Source organism: Carettochelys insculpta, chromosome 7, assembly GCF_033958435.1.
Source record: "Carettochelys insculpta isolate YL-2023 chromosome 7, ASM3395843v1, whole genome shotgun sequence".
Classification (NCBI taxonomy): domain Eukaryota; kingdom Metazoa; phylum Chordata; order Testudines; family Carettochelyidae; genus Carettochelys; species Carettochelys insculpta.
In genome coordinates, this window is record NC_134143.1 from 39,114,680 (window position 1) to 39,133,436 (window position 18,757).

Here is an 18,757-nt window from a genome sequence, read left to right on the forward strand (position 1 = left end):
GAATGTGAAAAGTATGGGGAGTGGGGTCCACAGGACAATGTGTACCAAATCTTGCTTGGATTAATTTGCTTTTAGTAAACTCTTCTGGGTCTCTGGGAAGTGTTTGAAACCCAGGAGGTATTGCAACTGAAGAGTTCTAAACAATGGTTATGACATGGCTAGTGCAGTAATTCGGAATAGAAATAGTTAATACATATACAGAACCACTTGCGCTTAAATCAAGACTATTAATTCATTCTGTTCCAAAGTGTAAACATAACTCAAACTTAATTAATTCTCAGACTGACAGTTTTAATTTTAAACAAAATACCGAAAAACAGTTTTTTCAAGTGCTTGCTCATGTCGATTCCACATTAGGTGTACTGGTGCTGGATGTTTTTCCTGAAGCAGTATCGGTAGGTGTTCTCAGGAATATTGCCCACGTGGCAGGCTTTGAGAGGCTTTCAGTGTCCTCCAACCTCAGTTCCTTCTTGCCACTAGTTACTTTGCGTAGATTTGCTGTGGCTTTGGATTCTTGCTTCTCTGCTCCATTCTCTGCAAACAGTTCTTCTGTAGTGTATGTAGTTGTCAGTAGAGACTCAAAAATCTGTGGACCTTGCTTTCAATGGTTGTCTGTTTCAGAGCAAATGGACACAGAATTACACAGGCTTAAGGATTCCCACAACATCCTAAAGACACTATGGTTGTATGTTTCTGGCCCTGCCTGCAACACCTTCTGGCTCAAGGGAGGCAGATGTATCAGGAGCTGCCTGACTAGAAAAGCAGGGGTTATAAGCGACAACCAAGTCAGCAGCCCCCACCCTTGTGCTGATTTGGGCTCGACCTGCTTTAAACCGGGAGAAAAAGTTGTTTTGAGGCCGTGTCTGAATGTGATGTCCTGGACTGGCCTCTAGATCCAGTTTCCTCATTTAACAGCCACCTCTCCCTTTTTCTCCCAATTGGGTCCACCATCCTGTCACAGTGCTGGGTCCTCAACATTGCATCATAGGCTTCTGTCCTCCAGCCCTCTCCCCTCATCTCTCTTCAGGAACCCTTCTCAGGAGAGTCTCCTCATGTAAGAGTTTCAGGATCAGCTGTGGGTGAGGGTGGTGAAGTTCCAGCAGAGTATCAGAACAGGGGGTTCTGTTGCCAGTATTTTCTAAGTCTGAAGGCTGAGTGGTCTGCATTCCACCCTAGACCTGCGAGACTTCAGTAGGTACCTAAGGAAGCTCAAATTCGGGATGGTCTTCCTAGACTCTGTTCTTGACTCCCTGGATCCAGGAAACTGGTATGCTGACCTTGACCTGAAGGACACACAATTCCACTGAGCAGTCTTTTCAGATCACAGTTGCTTCCTTCACTTTATGGTCAGTCCTGTCCACTACCAATTTGCAGTCTTCTTCTTCGGCCAGGCTACAGCACCCAAGGTGTCTACCATTAGTAGCATCTACCTCAGGTGTCAGGTAAATGCTACCCATATCTTGTCAGGTAGATGCTACCCAGATGTACCCATAACTTGACAACTGGTAGGTGAAAGGCAGTTATCCAGGGGCTGCATCCAGTATGATGATGCAGTCCTGAAAGTCCTATGCAGCTCACTAAAACTCCTAATTAACAACAAAAAGTTCACATTAGTTTCCATTCAGAGAATAAAATTTATCAGAACAGTTCTTGACTTGGCCACCCAAGGTCTTCTTTTGCTGAAAGATTTCAAGCCCATGTGTCTACTGCAGGGTTGGGCAGTAATTTTTGGTGGGGAGGCCACTCAAAGATTTTGGAAAGGGCAACACTGTTCTGTGGAGGGGATGCAGGATTTGGGACACTGGTTGGGTGCAGAGAGGAACTGGGTATAAGGTGTTGGGGTACAAGAGAGGTTGTGGGATCTGAGAGGGAGTTTGGGTGAAGGAGAGTATTGTGGCTTGGGGCAGAGGATTGGAGTGCTGGGTCCAGGACAGGGCTTGGGTTTGGGAGGAGATTTTGACCTGGAGAAATGGTGTAGGAGGAGGTGCAGAGTCTGGGAGGGAGTTGTGATGTGGGGCAGAGGGGAAAATGGAGTGCAGCCCCTTCCTTGGGGTCCCAGCAGAGTGAGCCAGGTTCTGGCTCGAAAGATTTGTCCGGTCGAAGCCAGCCTGTGGGCTGTATCATGCCCAATCCATGTCTACTGGGTCACATGTCAGCAGGGGCTAGCATCATCTTATTCCCAGTCCAGAGATTACCTGGATGGCATTGTCACCATTTTCTTGGTAGTACTTACCTCACTGCATTGGGGGACACATTGTGGGAAGGTGCTGTAGGCAGCTCCATTTGTCACCTCCCCTACTTCCATAGAGCTGGTGTTTTGGATGGTTTGGACCTTTGCTGGGGGGCCTGCATTGGATATCTCAGGACCCAGGGGATGACATCTCCAAAGGAACTGACATTTCACATAAATATCAAAGAACTCAGAGCTGTCTCTCAGGCATGTGGAGGTCTTCCTACCTCACCTGATGGGCAAAATGGTAAGGATCCTTAGGGACTTCACTGCCTTGATGCCTTACATCCATAGGCAAGGGGAAGTGTAGTCATCTGCTACAAAGCATTCTATATCTGGGAGTTCTGCATAGATCACAACATCCACCTGGAAATGTGCCATTTCCATGGCATCAGGAATACGCTAGTGGATCACCTCCACAGGGACTTCTCCACTCACCATGAATGGTCAGTACTTGCTGAGGTGTCCTACATGATCTCCCAAGGGGGTAGATCCATTGTGCAGAGCTGCTCGCTATCAGTTTTGCTCTTGGCAAAGGTACCACTGCCACCAAAAGTCAAGAACCTATTCAACTATAGTGCAGGCATCTTTTGTAGTCTTCCTGGTGCACATTCTGATCCAGGACATAAAGCTGCGATGTGGTCCTCAAGGCATGTGTTCACATCTCATTACATAACTCAGTAAGTTAGAAACTGTTGGGTTTGGTAGAGCTGTGCTTTCATCTACAGCTTTGAACTCCTATCTGCCTCCGCAGGTACTGTTTGGAGTCACCTAATATGGAATGGATGAGCAAGAGGCAAGGGGGAGTGAGGAAGACAGTTATTTGTTTCTTAAATGGTTTTCTTTGAAATGTGGTGCTCATGTCCATTCAACAACCTGGAACTGAGGATGGGGGATCTGGCGCTGCCCCTTATACCACCCCATGTGGGTGCTGGGTTCTTTACTGATACTGCTGAGGGACAAACTTCCATCACTGGAGCATGTGGCAAGCACGCAGTGTGGACGTGGGCAATACATCTCAAATACTAGTCGTGAAACAGGCAGGTAACTTTTTTCTTAATGTGAGCAGACATGAATCCATATGGGGAGTGTATTTGTGGAAGTAGGTGCCATTTTTATATCCTATTTTCTAGCTGTTTGAAAACATCACTACAATAACCATCTGTTTCAACCAGTATTTAACGCCCACTGATACATAAATTGTGTAAAGATGGGTAAAGGAAAAAGGATAATTGGTAGAAAGTAATTAATAGTGCCACCAAGAGGCACAACAGTGATTTGTAATTGGGTGTTTTAGTGCATATGATGAGGGTGGGAGCTCTAGAGAGTCCCTTCCTAGGTACTTTTTTTTTTTTTTTTTTTTTTTTTTTTTAATCGGGGTAAGTTTATCATGCTTGTGATTTGTGCTACTAAAAATGTGTGCTTTAAATTTGGGAATTGGAATTTTTTTGATTTTCAAGGACCTGTGATTTGGCAATCTCTAAAGCCAATGCTGTCATCAAGTTTACACTACAAACTTGTGCCATTTAGCAATAATGTGTGGTTGCTGGTTTAGCTTAGTTCACCAGGCTCATCTGGAATAAGATGTCTGGTGTAAACTATGTCCACACTAGGGCTATGTCTACATGGGCACAAATCTTCAAAATAGCCATATTTCAAAGATTACTAATGAGGCGCTGAATTAAAAATTCAGCGCCTCATTAGCATTAGGATGCTTCCAGCCGAGGCGCTTCGAAAGTGCGTGGCTATACAGGGGCACCTTTCGAAATCCCCTTATTCAGATCAGTGAGCGGGGATAAGGGAATTTGGAAAGGTGCGGGGTCCTTTCGAAAAGGACCCCCGTGTAGCAGCACCAAGCCGCGCACTTTCGAAAGCAAAGCACCGTGGCCAGAAGCGTCCTAATGCTAATGAGGCGCTGAATATTCAGTTGAGCACCTCATTAGTAATCTTCGAAATATGGCTATTTCGAAGATTGGTGCCCGTGTAGACACAGCCTAGGCGTCCTTTACCAGTATAACTATAAAAGCAAAGCTTTCCAAGTAAGAAAAATTCAGACTTAACTTTTTGTTGTCTTCTTTTCCTAGGTGAAGCTATTTTTCACAAAAACAGTAGAGGAGCCATCAAATCCAGAGGCTAGCAGTTCTGCCTCAGTAACACCGGACGTTAGTGACAATGAACCTGATCATTATAGATATTCTGACACCACTGACTCTGATCCAGAGAATGAACCTTTTGATGAAGATCAGCATACGCAGATTACGAAAGTCTGAATATTTTTTTAATCTGGGAATAAAAACCACAAAGAGACAAACTTGAATAAACTGAAAAAGGACCTTTTCAAATGGCAATAGAACATTGTGTCAGATTACCAATTATAGGAACAATTTTTTTCCTGACCAATCTTATTTTGCCCTATAAAGCTAAAGGATTTGACACTTGTTGTCCAGTTGAAAAAGGTTACGTAGCTATGTTATGTATATACCTTTTTGTGTCAAAAGGACATTAAAATTTCAATTAGGAAATATAAAGATGGCACTTTCCCATTTTATTCCAGTTTTATAAAAGTGGAGACAGATCTGATGTGTATGTGTAGGAATTTTTCCTTTTGTGTTCTATCATCAACCGCAGTTTGTGGGGGGAGGGAGGAAGCTTTCTAACATACAGGTTCACATCCTGCCCCTTTATTTGCACTTAAGTGGCAACAGATAAGTCTGCAGTTGGCTAAGAGAAGTTTCTAAAGGTTTGTACTACATTCTAATGCATGTATTCTGGATAGGGGAATGGAAAGAAATGCTCTGAAGGGATGATACTATGCTGGACTCTGGACTATGTACCGTATCCAGCTACTTAACATGCACCTTTCTTTAGCATGCTGCAGTAATTAATCCTGGACATTTGAGAAATTGGTCGCTGTCACTGCTTGTTGTTTGTGCATTTTATTTTTAAGCATAATGGTGCTAGAAAAGGCAGCTAGAGGGAGTGATTCCGTATAGGGGTACAGGAATGAACCTTCCACAAAACCTTAAAGACCCATAAATGAAGGGATATGAAAATAATGGGGTCACAGTAAGAAACACAGCAACAATGACTTAACCATACAAATGTGGAGGCTATCAACCTAAAATGGGCTTGAAACAATTGTTCTAAAACAAGACAATGGTTTATGAAATGTTTTTCTCAGTTGTAATGGCTGTTCCATCTCCTGTGTAATCAAGGCCAGTGCTGAAAGTCAGATGCTATTAGTACACACCAGTCAACATCTTACACTTATTAGTTTTTTCCAATCATATACCTGCTGTGAATGCTTCATGTGCTGCATTGCAAGCTTTTTTCTCGTTACATATAAAATATTTTATAATGGTGTACGGGAAACTTCAGTTTGAGATTCTACAGGCTAGTGTTTATTTTGAAGATTTATGGACGCATTTATTCAAACAGCTGTTAGCCGTTCCACCCCTTGGACCTTACACATTCATTACAATGAATTTTGCAGTTTTGCACACTTTTTTTTTAAATGTCATTAACTGTTAGGGAATTTTACTTGAATACTTAATATCTACAATGTTTAAAAAGAGATGTTACACATGGTATAAATGAAACCAGTCTTGCAATAAAATCTCAACACTGCACAGATACAAAGATGTGTACTTTTTAAAAGTAGAGTTTGTCCCAAATATTCTTTCTGTTGTTTGCTATTAAAAAATTAGATATCTAAACTGGCAGCGTTGTATCATTCCTTCATAGGGATATAGTCAGAACTAGGGTTTGAGCTTCACTTTTTGAATATTATGCTGGATGTGCCCAGACTTCAGATAATTAAACAGTACAACTACAGTAGAGTACAGATGCGAAATTTTTGAAAAATTTGTTCACTATAACATATACCATGATCTTTGAACTTTTGGACTAGCTATCCCAAACTTTACACTTTATGATGTAAAGTTCAATTTTAATTAACTTACTGGTGCCAACATTATTTATTAGCAGTGTTCTTACCTAGTTAACAAATAAATCTGACGTTCATAGGGCCCAATACAACAGCATTAAGGCTTCACCTAAATTTTAGTAAACTGAGTTGTAACATGCTTTTTCAATATTGGTCAATTTTGCTTGTCAAATTAATTCTCTCAAAGTCTAACAAAGGTCATCTCTGACTTGTTTAATAGATTTTAAGGTCTTAACAGAACAAATATGCTCATCCAGCACTCATAATTCCCATTCAACTGATCAGCAGACAATGGCTACCTTAAGACCAGACACCTAATTTTATACCTTGATATGTTTCACCTTATGTCTGTTTTTAGCAATTGGAAGTCATGTTGGCTAACAAATATTCATGCTTTAAAATACTTTGATATTAACACTGTTCTATGTCCCACTTGTGGGCTCAAATCAAAATTTAATTTGTGTGGTTCCAGTATGTAACACTGATGGCCAGAATGGAAATAATGACATTATAATGGGCTTTTGCACTGTTGTTGTTTTTCCTTTGGAATGTGAAGGTCTGAATGAGGGTTTTGATTATGAATGTTTTTGAGAAGCCTTGCTTACATTTTATGGTGTAGTCATTGGAAATGGAAAAATGGCATTATATATATATATATATTATATATATATAAATATATATTATACATACTCTCCTATACTTTATTTCATTTACCATCCCCATAGAACTTGACAAGAATTACTATGACTGAAAGGTTTTTGAGTCCTATTAAAACTTTATTTATGACAGTATTCATAATTAGCTTGAAATGCTTTCGGTAGGTAATCTGAGTTTCCAGACTGTGTGCTTAAACTCTTGGATGTGCAGCAGCTTACATGTCTGAAATTACTTGAAGGCATCACTTTCATAAGAGCTTACTGTTAGGCCTTGTACCATCCCTAGTCATCTGTAGCCCCACTTGAAGTGTTTTGCCACAGTTATTAAAGGGCAATTGTATAAATAGCATCCAGATTCTTTGCTGTGGCACAAATTGTGAACTAAAGTGGAGCTTACATACAGCATCAAACGTTTCAGCTTTAAAAAAAAAAAAATAGGGTGCCAGTGTGCAAGTTCCATGTTTAGTTAGAGCAAATTTGTGCAATATGTTAACGATGCCTGTGGTTGCCACAAAGTGCCTCGTTTATCTTTTAAATACTATTAAAAATGTGTCATGCATGCAGATGGGAGGGGTGGAACTGTGCACTAAAAGGGGGCTTTAACTGCAGTTTGGCAGAGCTGCCTTTTACTCTGCCAGTTCAAATTTTCAGTCTGTTTTCATATAGAGTATATATTATATATATATATATTAAAAAAAAAAATTGAGTCTGTCAAGCAGCCTTACTCTGATTCAGTCTCTTCAGATACTATTGTGCTGTGCAACAGTGGCTCTGTGTGTAATGCTATGCACTGAGGATACACAAAAACAACAAAATGACATGTACAGGATAATGCCTCATACAAATCAGATGTCCGTTTGTTATTGTGTTTAACAACCCTTTATCTCTTAGTGTTAAAACTCCACTTAAAACTGATTAAAGTCTCATTCTTGTCACAGTGTGGGTGTTTTATTAAAGTATTTTGGATGTAGATTGCTCAGATTATATTTTGCTATGAAGTAAAGAATCAAATGTGATTGTGGGAATAAGGGACGTTGTTCTCTAAACAGAGCTCCTTGCGTATCGAAACAAGTTTCAGGAAAACTGCTTTTTAAAATCCCTTGAGACTGAGGCTCAACAAATTTAATTTTGGAATAAGAAATACAGGTTTTGCTTGCACTGGTTTTTGAAAACTGTAGAATTAATAAAAGTAGGTGGCTTTACAGTTTGGCACTGTGCAACCTATATAAATATAATACAGCGCTGTGTTCCTGAGCTAAACTGAATTACTGGATTTCAAGACTACTTGTCTTTTTGCTTTAATTCTTTCTTTCTTTCTTATAACTTTGAGCTACCCATACAAACAAGCTAAACTTTTCAGGAAAATATAATTCAGATAACTGAGATGCAGTTTAATTTTTCTAATCTTAAACGGCCAATGGCTTACTAATGTTTGCCAGACTTTTTTTCCAAATAACACTAGTATAAAATGTATACACACCATAAAATAAGCTTGGATTGTTTCATGCCAGTTGGTCTCTCTTGAAATAGAGTTTGTCTACATCTTAATGTAGAAATATTGTATCTTTTGTTACTATTTCAGCTTGTGTTATTATTTGAGCCTTAAGGAAGAAAGAAGTAACTTGATTTGTGCTTAAATTCAGTGAGGTTGCTACAGGTTCAGGGAAGGGTCTGTAAAAGTGAAAAAAATGTTTTATTTTTCTACATCTGGTGATGGTTTTTAGCAGGATTTTTAATTATGAACATTTACACATCAGACTACTTCATTTCTACATGCTCTGTTCCTTCCCTCCTTATTGTATCTTTTCATTTTAAAATGGCTTAACAGATGTTTGTTTCAGAGAAGTCTTCACAAGGTTACCCACAACTGTTTTGTGAATCAGTTCACAATATGTATACTCAGTGCTATAGCCATCACCTTTTCCATATGGTACTAGAAATGAAAATATTGCTGCTTTAATATTGCGTGATTTCTTCAACTTCGGAATCTTTCTGCTAGGTGTTGTTTGACACAGCTAAATTTAATTTGTTAGAAACATGCACTTTCCTTAACAATAGGACAAATGTCAGAATTAACCTGTACATCTTTCTGCCAGTATTCTTCATTTTTTACGGTAATACTATGTCTGAAAACAAAAAAATTTAAAAGGCATAATTCTTGGGGTTGGGGGCAGGCACTGTTTGTTAGAATATCCATTTAGCAATGTATTCAATGAGAGGATTTAAAAAGAACAGGTGAAAAGATTCTATATGAAGAGGTTCTGGTGTTAGGACACTTGCAATTGTTTCTGTATCTCTGAGCCAAAAGTGTATAGTTTACTTCAGTGCAGAGTAGAATCCTTGTGAATCCCTGTGTAGTTGTGATAGCCTAATAACAGGCTGCTTCAATTGCTTACTTTTTAGTCTCCAGTAGAACTACAAAAAAGTATTTCTTTGTACTTTGAGACCTTCTGTGGGATGTTTGGAATCTGTTCTGGGGCTCATTTGTATATTACAAGCAATTGAAACAATTCTTTTGATACTGCTTTGCTTTATTTACATCCAATTTTTCTAATTTCTGTGACTACTTTTTGTCAGAAGAAACTTTTGGAATGTATTATCATTCACCCTGGCTTATGGGCTGTAACCTCCACCCCCCACTTTAAGCTGTTGCCTACTGAAGCCTAAAGCTGTTTCTTTTCATGAGATGTAGCAGCTTTTGCTAAAATGTCAGTTTCTTCAACTGGGCATTTGGCAGTTAGATTTTACTGCTTGTCCAATTCTGGTCTCATCTGAGCATCCTGTTTGAAAATTCATATGTTTGTGCATGGTGTGTTGTATAGGCAGCAGTAATGCAAACTTTCTGCCCTGTATACTTTTATTGACTTTACTTGTCTCTCTTTTTCTGTGGCCTCTACTTGGCTGCTTTCCCATTGAAGTTTTATCTTGGTTTTATGTGAATGATTTTTCCATGCAAACCTGATCTGGAATATCCACTCAATTTCTGTAGGCCTCTTTCAGCCATAAAGTGGTAGATTAAAACTAAAAATTGTGGCCATAAAACTGACTTAACATAAAAGTGTCTTGCTGAAAATGATGGAATAGGCCATTTCAGAGTAGGAGTTTTGGAAATATTCTTGATGATGATAAACTGTTTTAAGTAGCATGCTGAGAGTTGCATGCTGGGTCTCCCAATAGCATTTGTTGTTGGGTGGGAGCCAATAGCAGAGAAGAGGCTTGGTCAGGCTTCCAGATGGAGTAAATGGAGTGATCGTCATAATGAAGGTACTTGTAGAGAAGAACCCAAGCAAAAATTTTTAAAAAGCATCCTCCAGCTTGAGAAATTTAAGCTGGGATTAAACCATTGTCAGATGGGAAAACTTGTTTTTGCTTTACTTCACCCTTGGCCTAATTCCCTCACTGTCTCATTATTGTGTGTGCACTCTTCGGACAAACTTGAGGATCTCTCATCCATTCACCTATGTATCTTCTCCTCTGAACCTTTTATGCTAGCTAATACAATGGCTAAATGTAGCCTTCCTTTTAGCAGGAGACAAAAGAAAAAAGTTGTAGTTTTAAGCACCTCCCATGCCGCCTCCCAGTATATAAATGGATTGCTGATTCAGATGTGTGTTGTTACAAGAATACCATCTGAATAATAAGTCTTAACCACCTTACTGGAAACTAGGGAGAAAATGTAATGATTGAATCAAGTCTTAAGGAAGGGAACTGTGTGCTTGCACAAATCTAATTGCCATGTAAAATAACATTGGTCTATGCTAGCCCTAGTTGTCAAATCAGAACTGAAATAAAGTGCATAGAACTAGCTAGGGAGCATGAAACACCTGGACAAATTACTGCTGACTGGGCTGGATGCACACAAACCTAAAAATCATGCCATCAAAGTGTGCTATGTACATTGCAGCCAAATAAGAAGAGAAGTTTCCATCCCAGTGGAACTTCCCATTTATCTTGCACACAAATTGTAACTAATTACCATATCTCTATTTTGAACAAGCAATATGTAAAATAAATTTTTTTCCAAAGCCTTCCACTGCCTTTTTTCCCTACAATCATGCATAAATGTGCGCTTTGAAGAAAGAAAAACCAGAGAGGTAACATTTATGTATCCGATTTGCATGGATTTAAATCTGAAGCAAGTATTAATAAAGCTTTACAATGAAAGTCAAAGTTTCATTTTAAAAATGATACAACAGGTGTCAAAAATAGCTCAGAAGTATATATTAATCCATATATAGTGGAAGACAAATGTTCAACACTGGCTTTTGATTTTGTGCGTGAACACCTGAAAAATTGAAAACATGAGATTCTTGAAAACAGTGTGTTAATTTTATTAACATTGACTTCCCTTTCATTTTCATTGTTTGTTGTAATGGAAAATATGCAAAAGCAGCAAAGCAGTTTATTATAAATCTGAGTATTGGAATTAGTCAATGTTCCTTTCTGCCTTTTTGGCATCTTTTCCTGTCTGTTTTCTGTAGATATTCTGATTTGGGGGACTTCTTTATCTTAATTGTTTCTAATGTTTTCTGTCCTCCTTTCACTTGCTGCTTTTGAATAACTGCGAAGAATAACTTTATTTTCTCTTTTCGATTTTAAGTCTTCTGTCTTTTTTTTGTTTAACACGTTCAGATTAAAACCTTTCTGCTGCTCCTCATTCACTCAGCTTTTCCACTCTTTCCCTTGAGAAATGACTTCAGGAAAATGCCTGGGTTTCATGGGTTAAACGATCCAAGCTGCATGTATACATGCTTGAGTTAATTTCTGTTGCACTATAAACATGCTAATGTGTGGACATGGTAATAGAAAATGGTGCACATATGTACTGTTCATTTAGTGAGATGAAGCTAACTTGAACGTTGGTTTTTAACAGGCACAATCTCTTAACCAGGGCCATGTTTTGCAGCAGCACGCTTTGTGGGTTATGCCAGTTTTGTGACACAAAGGAAAGATTACCCCAACCCACCCTTGTTTTTGGAAAAAAAACAACAACAAAAAAAACGATCCTTTGTTCCTGAACAACCCTTGAGTACACTTAAACTCTGTACTTGGTTATGTTGCATATAATTCTCATTAAATCTAGTGGAAGCCAAGCACAAAATGGGCCAGACTGAGTCAGCTCAATGGCCCTCTAGCCCTCTGTCCTGTCTTCTGATGATGATGAGTGACAAATGCTTCAGAAGGGATACACAGAACAGGGAATTTTGGACTGGACAACAGGAGATTAATTACTCAATCTTCTGGTAATCATACACCATCGGCCAAAATTTGGCCCTTAAAAATCCAGTAAATCAAACAATGCAGGCTTTGCTCAAGAGGTCCATTTAGTGCCTTTTGGAGTAATTCTTCTGAGGTACAGTAAGAGAACTTGCTCAGAGAAACTAGCTGAAGTCAGAATCAGGTGGAGCTTGAAAGGTGAAGAAATTGCCCTTGAAGGTCCTGGAAGGAGTAAGGAACTTTATCAGTGAAGAGATTGAAGTAATTAGATATTTAAGCAGTGTCAGATGATGCTGTTTCCATACCTATGGTGGATTAGGTAAAACAGAAGGAGTGGGATCTGGGAAGAAAGGAAGACAGGGAGGAAAGATACACCAATGGAAACTCTATGATCAAAATGCAGACAAGCATCTTCTCCAATGGTGTGTGCAGCAGTGAGGGAAAGAGTGAGTCAGACAACAATTGAATCCTGGTACATGAAGGGTGGAGGAATTGGCCACTGTCCTAGAGAGAGTATGCAAAGGGGCAGGCTTAAGAAGGAAATATTAGTACATTTTTAGCCAGACTGAGGATGAGATGTTGGGAAATATCCAAGTAGATTTTCTTGGGAGACATCTGTAGAGAAGCAGATAAAGGGAAAGTGTTATGGCTACAGGGGTAAACTTGGGAATTATTTGCCTAAGGGTGGTAGTTAGAGCTAAGGAAGTACATGATGGTAAAAGGAGGGAACTGTGGACAGAACAGAGAGATGCCAAGAAAATGTTGGGGGTGGAGGGGGAGGCACAGGGGCAGGATGACAAGCCATTAAACAAAATGCTGAAGTGGTTAGTAAGAGGAGAAAAACCAGCCAAGTACAGTCACAGGAGCCAATAGACAATTACACAAAATTGTTATAAAGTATCGCAAGATAGCCTGACATGTCACACTTCAAATCGCTATGCCACGAGCTGAAAGATGGGGATAGTTCAGTACACATCACTCGTGTCAAGTTTAAGAAGCTGTTTTCTCCAATGCTCAGTAATACTTAGGAGTTGAAAATAATACCAAGTATACATTCGCTATAATTTGATTTGTCTGCTCCAGCAACCGTTTTGTTAGTTTTGCATGTTTACACCTCCATCATGGGAGCTGTTTGCTTATGGAGATCTGTTTCATATTTGTGATTTCAAGCAGCTTTCATTTCTTTAACTGGTCTGTTAGAAGAAACAACTAAGAAGTTTGTTCTAGTTTTCCAAATAACGGTTTCATAAACTTAATTCTTTATTAATTTTCAGTCTCTGAAGCATACAAAATATAACTTACCAACTTTTTAAAATCTCCTGCTATTTTTAATGTTTAAAAATACATTCTGAACTGATTAATACAACTATAGCTAGGTTTGACTCGGATTTTAGTGATAACGTTTCTTTGTTTCTGTGTATGATAAATTGAGCCAGTTAATGATCTTAGCAGGTTGGTTGTGTAGGAAAGTCCTTGTGAGAAGGGAATTTCGATGCTTGACTGAGGTGTTTTAGTAACAAACATGTATCAGGTAGTCCAATAATTTGATCTGCTTCCTGAAACACCTAAGCAGACTGGCCAGGTGTGTTTAATATTGCAGAGAGAGACAGTTGAAAATTAACTGATCTATTTGTATTCCTTACCTTACACAACATATAATTACTAATGTAATTCTTCATGACCCACCTTATACCTACAGTCTTGAAAAATTTCCCAATCTGAAGTTTACTGGTAAAATTGACCCCCCCAAGGAGAAGCTTGGGGCAGAACCTAATGGATGACCCTGTGGCTTTTGAGTTGGTAAAGGTGCCCATCAGCACTGTGTTGAGTATGAGTGTGCCTGTGTTTCTTTCTTTCTTGCATGTGTATAATCAAACTGCAGTGATTATTTTAAATCATATACCCATGACCATAGTGAAGCCTTCAAGCTGCCACCTATCTTCTCCCATGTCCTCGCCATCCAAATTACAGAAATAAAACTTAAACATCCTTCTGGACAAGATATGGCACAGTAATTGAAGTATTTGTCCATAATACATTTGATTAATGGTGTGTGACCTTGCTGTAGATAAAATTGAAGCACTCTTGGCAAAATAGATGGCATGTCGTTGGGTAGAAGGGGAAGGAATGGAAACAAAACAGGTTGTGGAGACAATGAGATGGTGTTAACTACAGGTGACATTGAAAGAGATGAAGATATAATCAGTGCCTAATTTTTGTTTAAAAAGAAAGAGGGAGAGATGGTATGGCTCCTCGCTTGCTGGGTTCCTGTGGCTGGGACACTGAAGGGGCAGTGGGGGCTCCAGCTCCTGGCCCCACTCTGAGAAAATGTGCCAGTATCCTGACCCAGTGCATACAATCCCCCTCTCCCGCAAAAAACAAAACAAAAACAAAAGTGGGTGTAATTAACTACTGTGTAACATTTAAGAAGTGTGGAATAAGGCCTTGGAGAGACAATTTAGAATGAATAGGCTACTTCAGATTTTGGCTGAAGCCAAGTCCAATCTGTCTTAGCGCTTGCAGGGAAGGGAAAGAAAAATGCAGGGAAGGGAGGGGGTTGCAAAAAGGGAAATTTTCTAATACTGAGACGGGGGATGACCGAAAGGTGAATTGTGCCAAGGAGACTCGAGGGAGGAAGGGACCTTTTTGTAATCCATTACAAAAAGCATTGACAGAAAATCATCATCCTGTTGTATTGAGTTGAGGCCATTTTTGTCACTTCTTGTATTGTGTATACTTGTAGTAAAGCTGTACTAACTGGCACGACAGTCTCAAGTTCAAAGTGTATCTTGCCACAGCACCATCACTGACGCTGATGCCCTCTATTCTGGCATGCTAACACAGTCTTGCTAATACAGCATTTGGAGAGGAGCACTCCAATAAATAACTCTTTAATGGAAGTCACTTTCTTCTGTTGGAATCAGTACTCAATCTGAGTCCAACATATGGTGCCAGTGTGCCTTCTTCTAATGAACATAGCCATATTTCATGCAAGCCAGAAAGAGATATTTACTGGAGGTAATTTAAAGATCACCCCCAATATGTTTACAAGCAGGGGGATGATTATAATAGTCTCAGAGGGGTTTGTATCTTTGCAAAACAAAGCAAGCAGTCCTGTAGCACCTTGAAGACTAACCCTTTTCTTTATTGGGTAATGAGCTTTCATGGGTAATTTTGTGGTCTTTCTCATGAAAATAAATAAAATTGTTAGTCTTTAAGGTGCTATAGAACTGCTTGTTTTGTTTTGAGAGCGATAATTAAATTTGGCAAAACAGCTGAATTGCAACATTCATATAACCTAAAGCACTCTGGTGTTTCAACTGCTTAAGGTTTCCTTTGTTTTGTTTTGTTTTGTTTTTTTGGTCCTGTTCTGCTGCTGTACAATTATAAACCCACTGATGGCTTCATTTCACCTCAAGATAATCTGTGCTTCATATTACAGCTTAAATTGTAAAATATTTTGGGCTTCTTTGAGAAGGAAGAGCCTTAGTAGAGGACCTATTATCTGTACCTGCACTCACAAGGAAAGTGGCTTTTAAAGAAAAGAATAAGTTTCATCAAGGTTTTATGGAGAGGTTTGTTTTTTTTTTTCTTGCATCATTTTCTGTGTTTGTCTTTTCCTGCATGTTTATACTGCAGAGTAGCTTCCTAGATTTTTAAGTCCAGGACAGACCACTGCAGTTCCTTAGTCTGACCACCTGTGTAATACACAGAGGGAATGCAATTTCACTCCATGATTCCTAGATCCAGGTTCATTATCTGTGTTTGAACTGTATCATATCTTCTAAAGTGATTACAATTTCCTTCATGCTAACATGATGCACCCCAGCTACACCATCATACTCCAGGTAAGTGGCTGTCTGAATTTCATAGAAGCTTTATCAACAGAGTGTAATTACAACATAGCCTGTGCTAAAATTTCCAGGCTTATGCTCTATGGTAAATATTAGTATACAGGCCCTAGTTTCTCACTTCTTCATCTGGTGCCAGGAATATAATAGATGCGCATTGCTCTATATGGCAAAATACAAACACTGTGAATATTTCTGAGGACTTTTTTTTGACATGCAAGGTTCAGCTGTCTTGAATTTGAATGAAGGAGGAGTCACCGCAGGGATTAGGAGGGGAACCATTCCAACAAGATAACAAGCTTATCTAGCAACATTGTAAAAGAGAGCTGTTGCCAACCTGCACCGGGTACATCCCTGAAATAATATGGCAAGCTTACTGGTGTTTTTGCTTTTCAACACACAGTTTTTTAAACATGTCAGCTGTGCTGCTGTTAAGGAGCCCCGGTAAATGTTTGGTGTAAGTTTATCAATTTTTTTCCCTTATCATTGCCCCATTGGCAGAGTTCCTAGATTCCCCAACTGATATGCTCGGGTTTGTATTATATAAAAATGTTCTTTATCTTTTGTTATGTTGCCAAATTGTTATGCTGCAGACATTTACTATATGAAGATTCATAATAAAGGGAGAAAAAATAAAGGGAGGTGCGCCAGATTGTATAGATGGGACTGGCTGATCCTGACACTTGGAAGGTAAGACAGCTGTGCAAGCTGTGTGTGAGACAGAGAGAAAACAACTCATGCAAGAGACCAAGTCCAAAGGGCTTGTACTGAACCTGGAATTTCATCTGGCAGCCAAGTACTTGGGCCATGGTTTCCAGATGTCTGCTGCAAAAGCAGGTGGAGAAGAAGCATGCAAGAACCAACAGATTTGTGCTGGAATTGTGTAACATTTTTATTGAGATTTTCTGTGCTTGATATTAGTTTTGATGTCTTTATAATGAGAACAGCAGGCAGTTTAGAAGTAAATAAAAGATACTTCAGTTTCTTTGCCTCCTATGTGTAAGACTGAAATGCTTCCTCCCCCACATATAAATAGTGGGATGCTTCTAGTGTGATACTTAAATAAGCTATAGCCATAGCCAGTGTTTCCCTCCCTAGAAGAGTGATGTTTTTAGTTGTCAGCTGTTAATGCTTTGCCTACGAGTGCTTGCCCCCTTTAGTTTTTCTAAGCCAGATGGTTTGCATAACTTTCTCCATAATTCTTCCTATTAATTTTTGGTTTTATAAGATTTTTCTCCTTGCTCAGTCTGAGTCTTGCCCCAAATATGAATCTTTGTATAAAAAAAAAAAAAAAAAAAAAATCAGCACATACATCTACATCAGGGATTCCCAACTTATGGGTTGGGACCCAAACATGGGTCATGATTAGATTTTCTGAGGGTCACCAGCTGGGCTCTTAAGGAGCCATTTGCAGCCACTCGGCTCCCAGTCCCTGCCCTGCGGTGCTGAAATGGAGCTCAATTTAATTGGTTTAACAGCTGGCAGGAAGGGTCCTGCCCTGAAACCAATTAAACTGAATCCCATGTAAGCCTGCAGATCAGGGAAGTACCCCACTTCAGGTGGGGGAAGGGAGTTAGGAGGGCTGGAGGGAGCCAGGTAAAGAAGGATGTGGCCCAAAGAGGGAGCAGCAGGGGATCAGTAGCAGCAGCTTGGAACTCCCCTGTGCTGTAGGTTGGGGCGGGGGGGCGGGGTGCTAAGACAAATTTAAGCCTGTGAACTGAGGGGTAGAAGGGGGCTGAGAGCTGATCAGGGCTCCATGCCCCAGCCAGGTCCTACTGTGCTGCTGCATGGTCCCCCATCCCTGGCCAGAGCTCAACAATCCCAGCTGGCTTCAAGCTGTGGGGCTGCGGGAGTTTCCCCTGTACCGCCCCCTGAGCTGGGGTCCTATGCCTGACACTGCCAGCCGAGGCTAAGTTCCCCCAGCCCCCTTCAAGCAGCGGGGGTTCCCCCCATCCATAAATCTGGTAACCCTAGCAGAGAGGGGTTTAAGCCTGGCAGGGATGAGGGGGCGCAGAGTGAGAGGGTTTTAAGCTGGGGGAGCAGAGGGGTGTGTTTCTCAGGGAACAACCTCCTCTTCCCTCCCCCCGCCCCCCGAGTTTTGAATTGCCTTGGGTCACAATGTCTTCCTGAATTGTCAGAATGGGTCCCTGTCTCAAAAAGGTTGGGAACTGCTGGTCTACATAGTCTGTGCTGCTGAGGGGGGTGCTGGAAAAGGAAGCTGAATATTTGCCATCAGCTTGGCTAGTCCAAAGGTTAGAAGCGCTGCTGCATGTAGTCCAGTGCTTTTATAGATTTTATTCTTGTTTACTAATTTGAGGACTTGGTTAAAATATTCAAAAGTACCTAAGTTCCACTTTTCTAGACTAATGTATGTGATTAGCAGCCTAAATATCACTGGAAGTTAGCAGTGCTGAAAGCCGCCGAAGGCCCTGTGGCAAGGTGGGAAGGGAGCCTGGCTAGGAATCCTGGAAGGGGTGGGGCCTAGGGCATTTAGTATCAGCATCTCCTGCCCCCCCTCCCCCCGCCCCAGAGCAATTCAAAAAGGCCAGAATTCTAACATGCATAGACATTTCAGTGTGGACAATGCAAACTTGCTTCCTGGCAGGATGCTCAGTAATAGTCTAAAAATCCAGGCCTCAGTGAAGAAGATCTATGCTAATTATTACACACATTGACAGCAGAACACAAGGCTTGTGCACAAAGCAGTTTGCAGCATTTGCTTTTTAGAGGAAATGTCTTTACTGTTGTTACTCTAGTGAGCAATAGCTCTTTCCCCAGTGCTGAGAGGTACCCAGGGCTCGCTCACAGTATTGTTTCTATCAATTCCACAAAGTGATTAATGTGTCTTGTAATTTAG

General features: G+C 40.2%; 1 protein-coding gene across 1 annotated transcript in view; it reads left to right on the forward strand.

Annotated features, from left to right (window-relative positions):
- The window catches only part of PTEN (phosphatase and tensin homolog), a 96,913-nt gene extending 88,480 nt beyond the window's left edge, over positions 1–8,433 (forward strand). Inside the window, exon 8 of the mRNA XM_075000348.1 lies at positions 4,315–8,433. Coding sequence (XP_074856449.1) covers positions 4,315–4,500 — 186 coding nt within the window. The 3' untranslated portion in view covers positions 4,501–8,433. The remainder of the gene's footprint in view (positions 1–4,314) is intronic.
- The last annotated feature ends 10,324 nt before the right edge of the window (positions 8,434–18,757 follow it).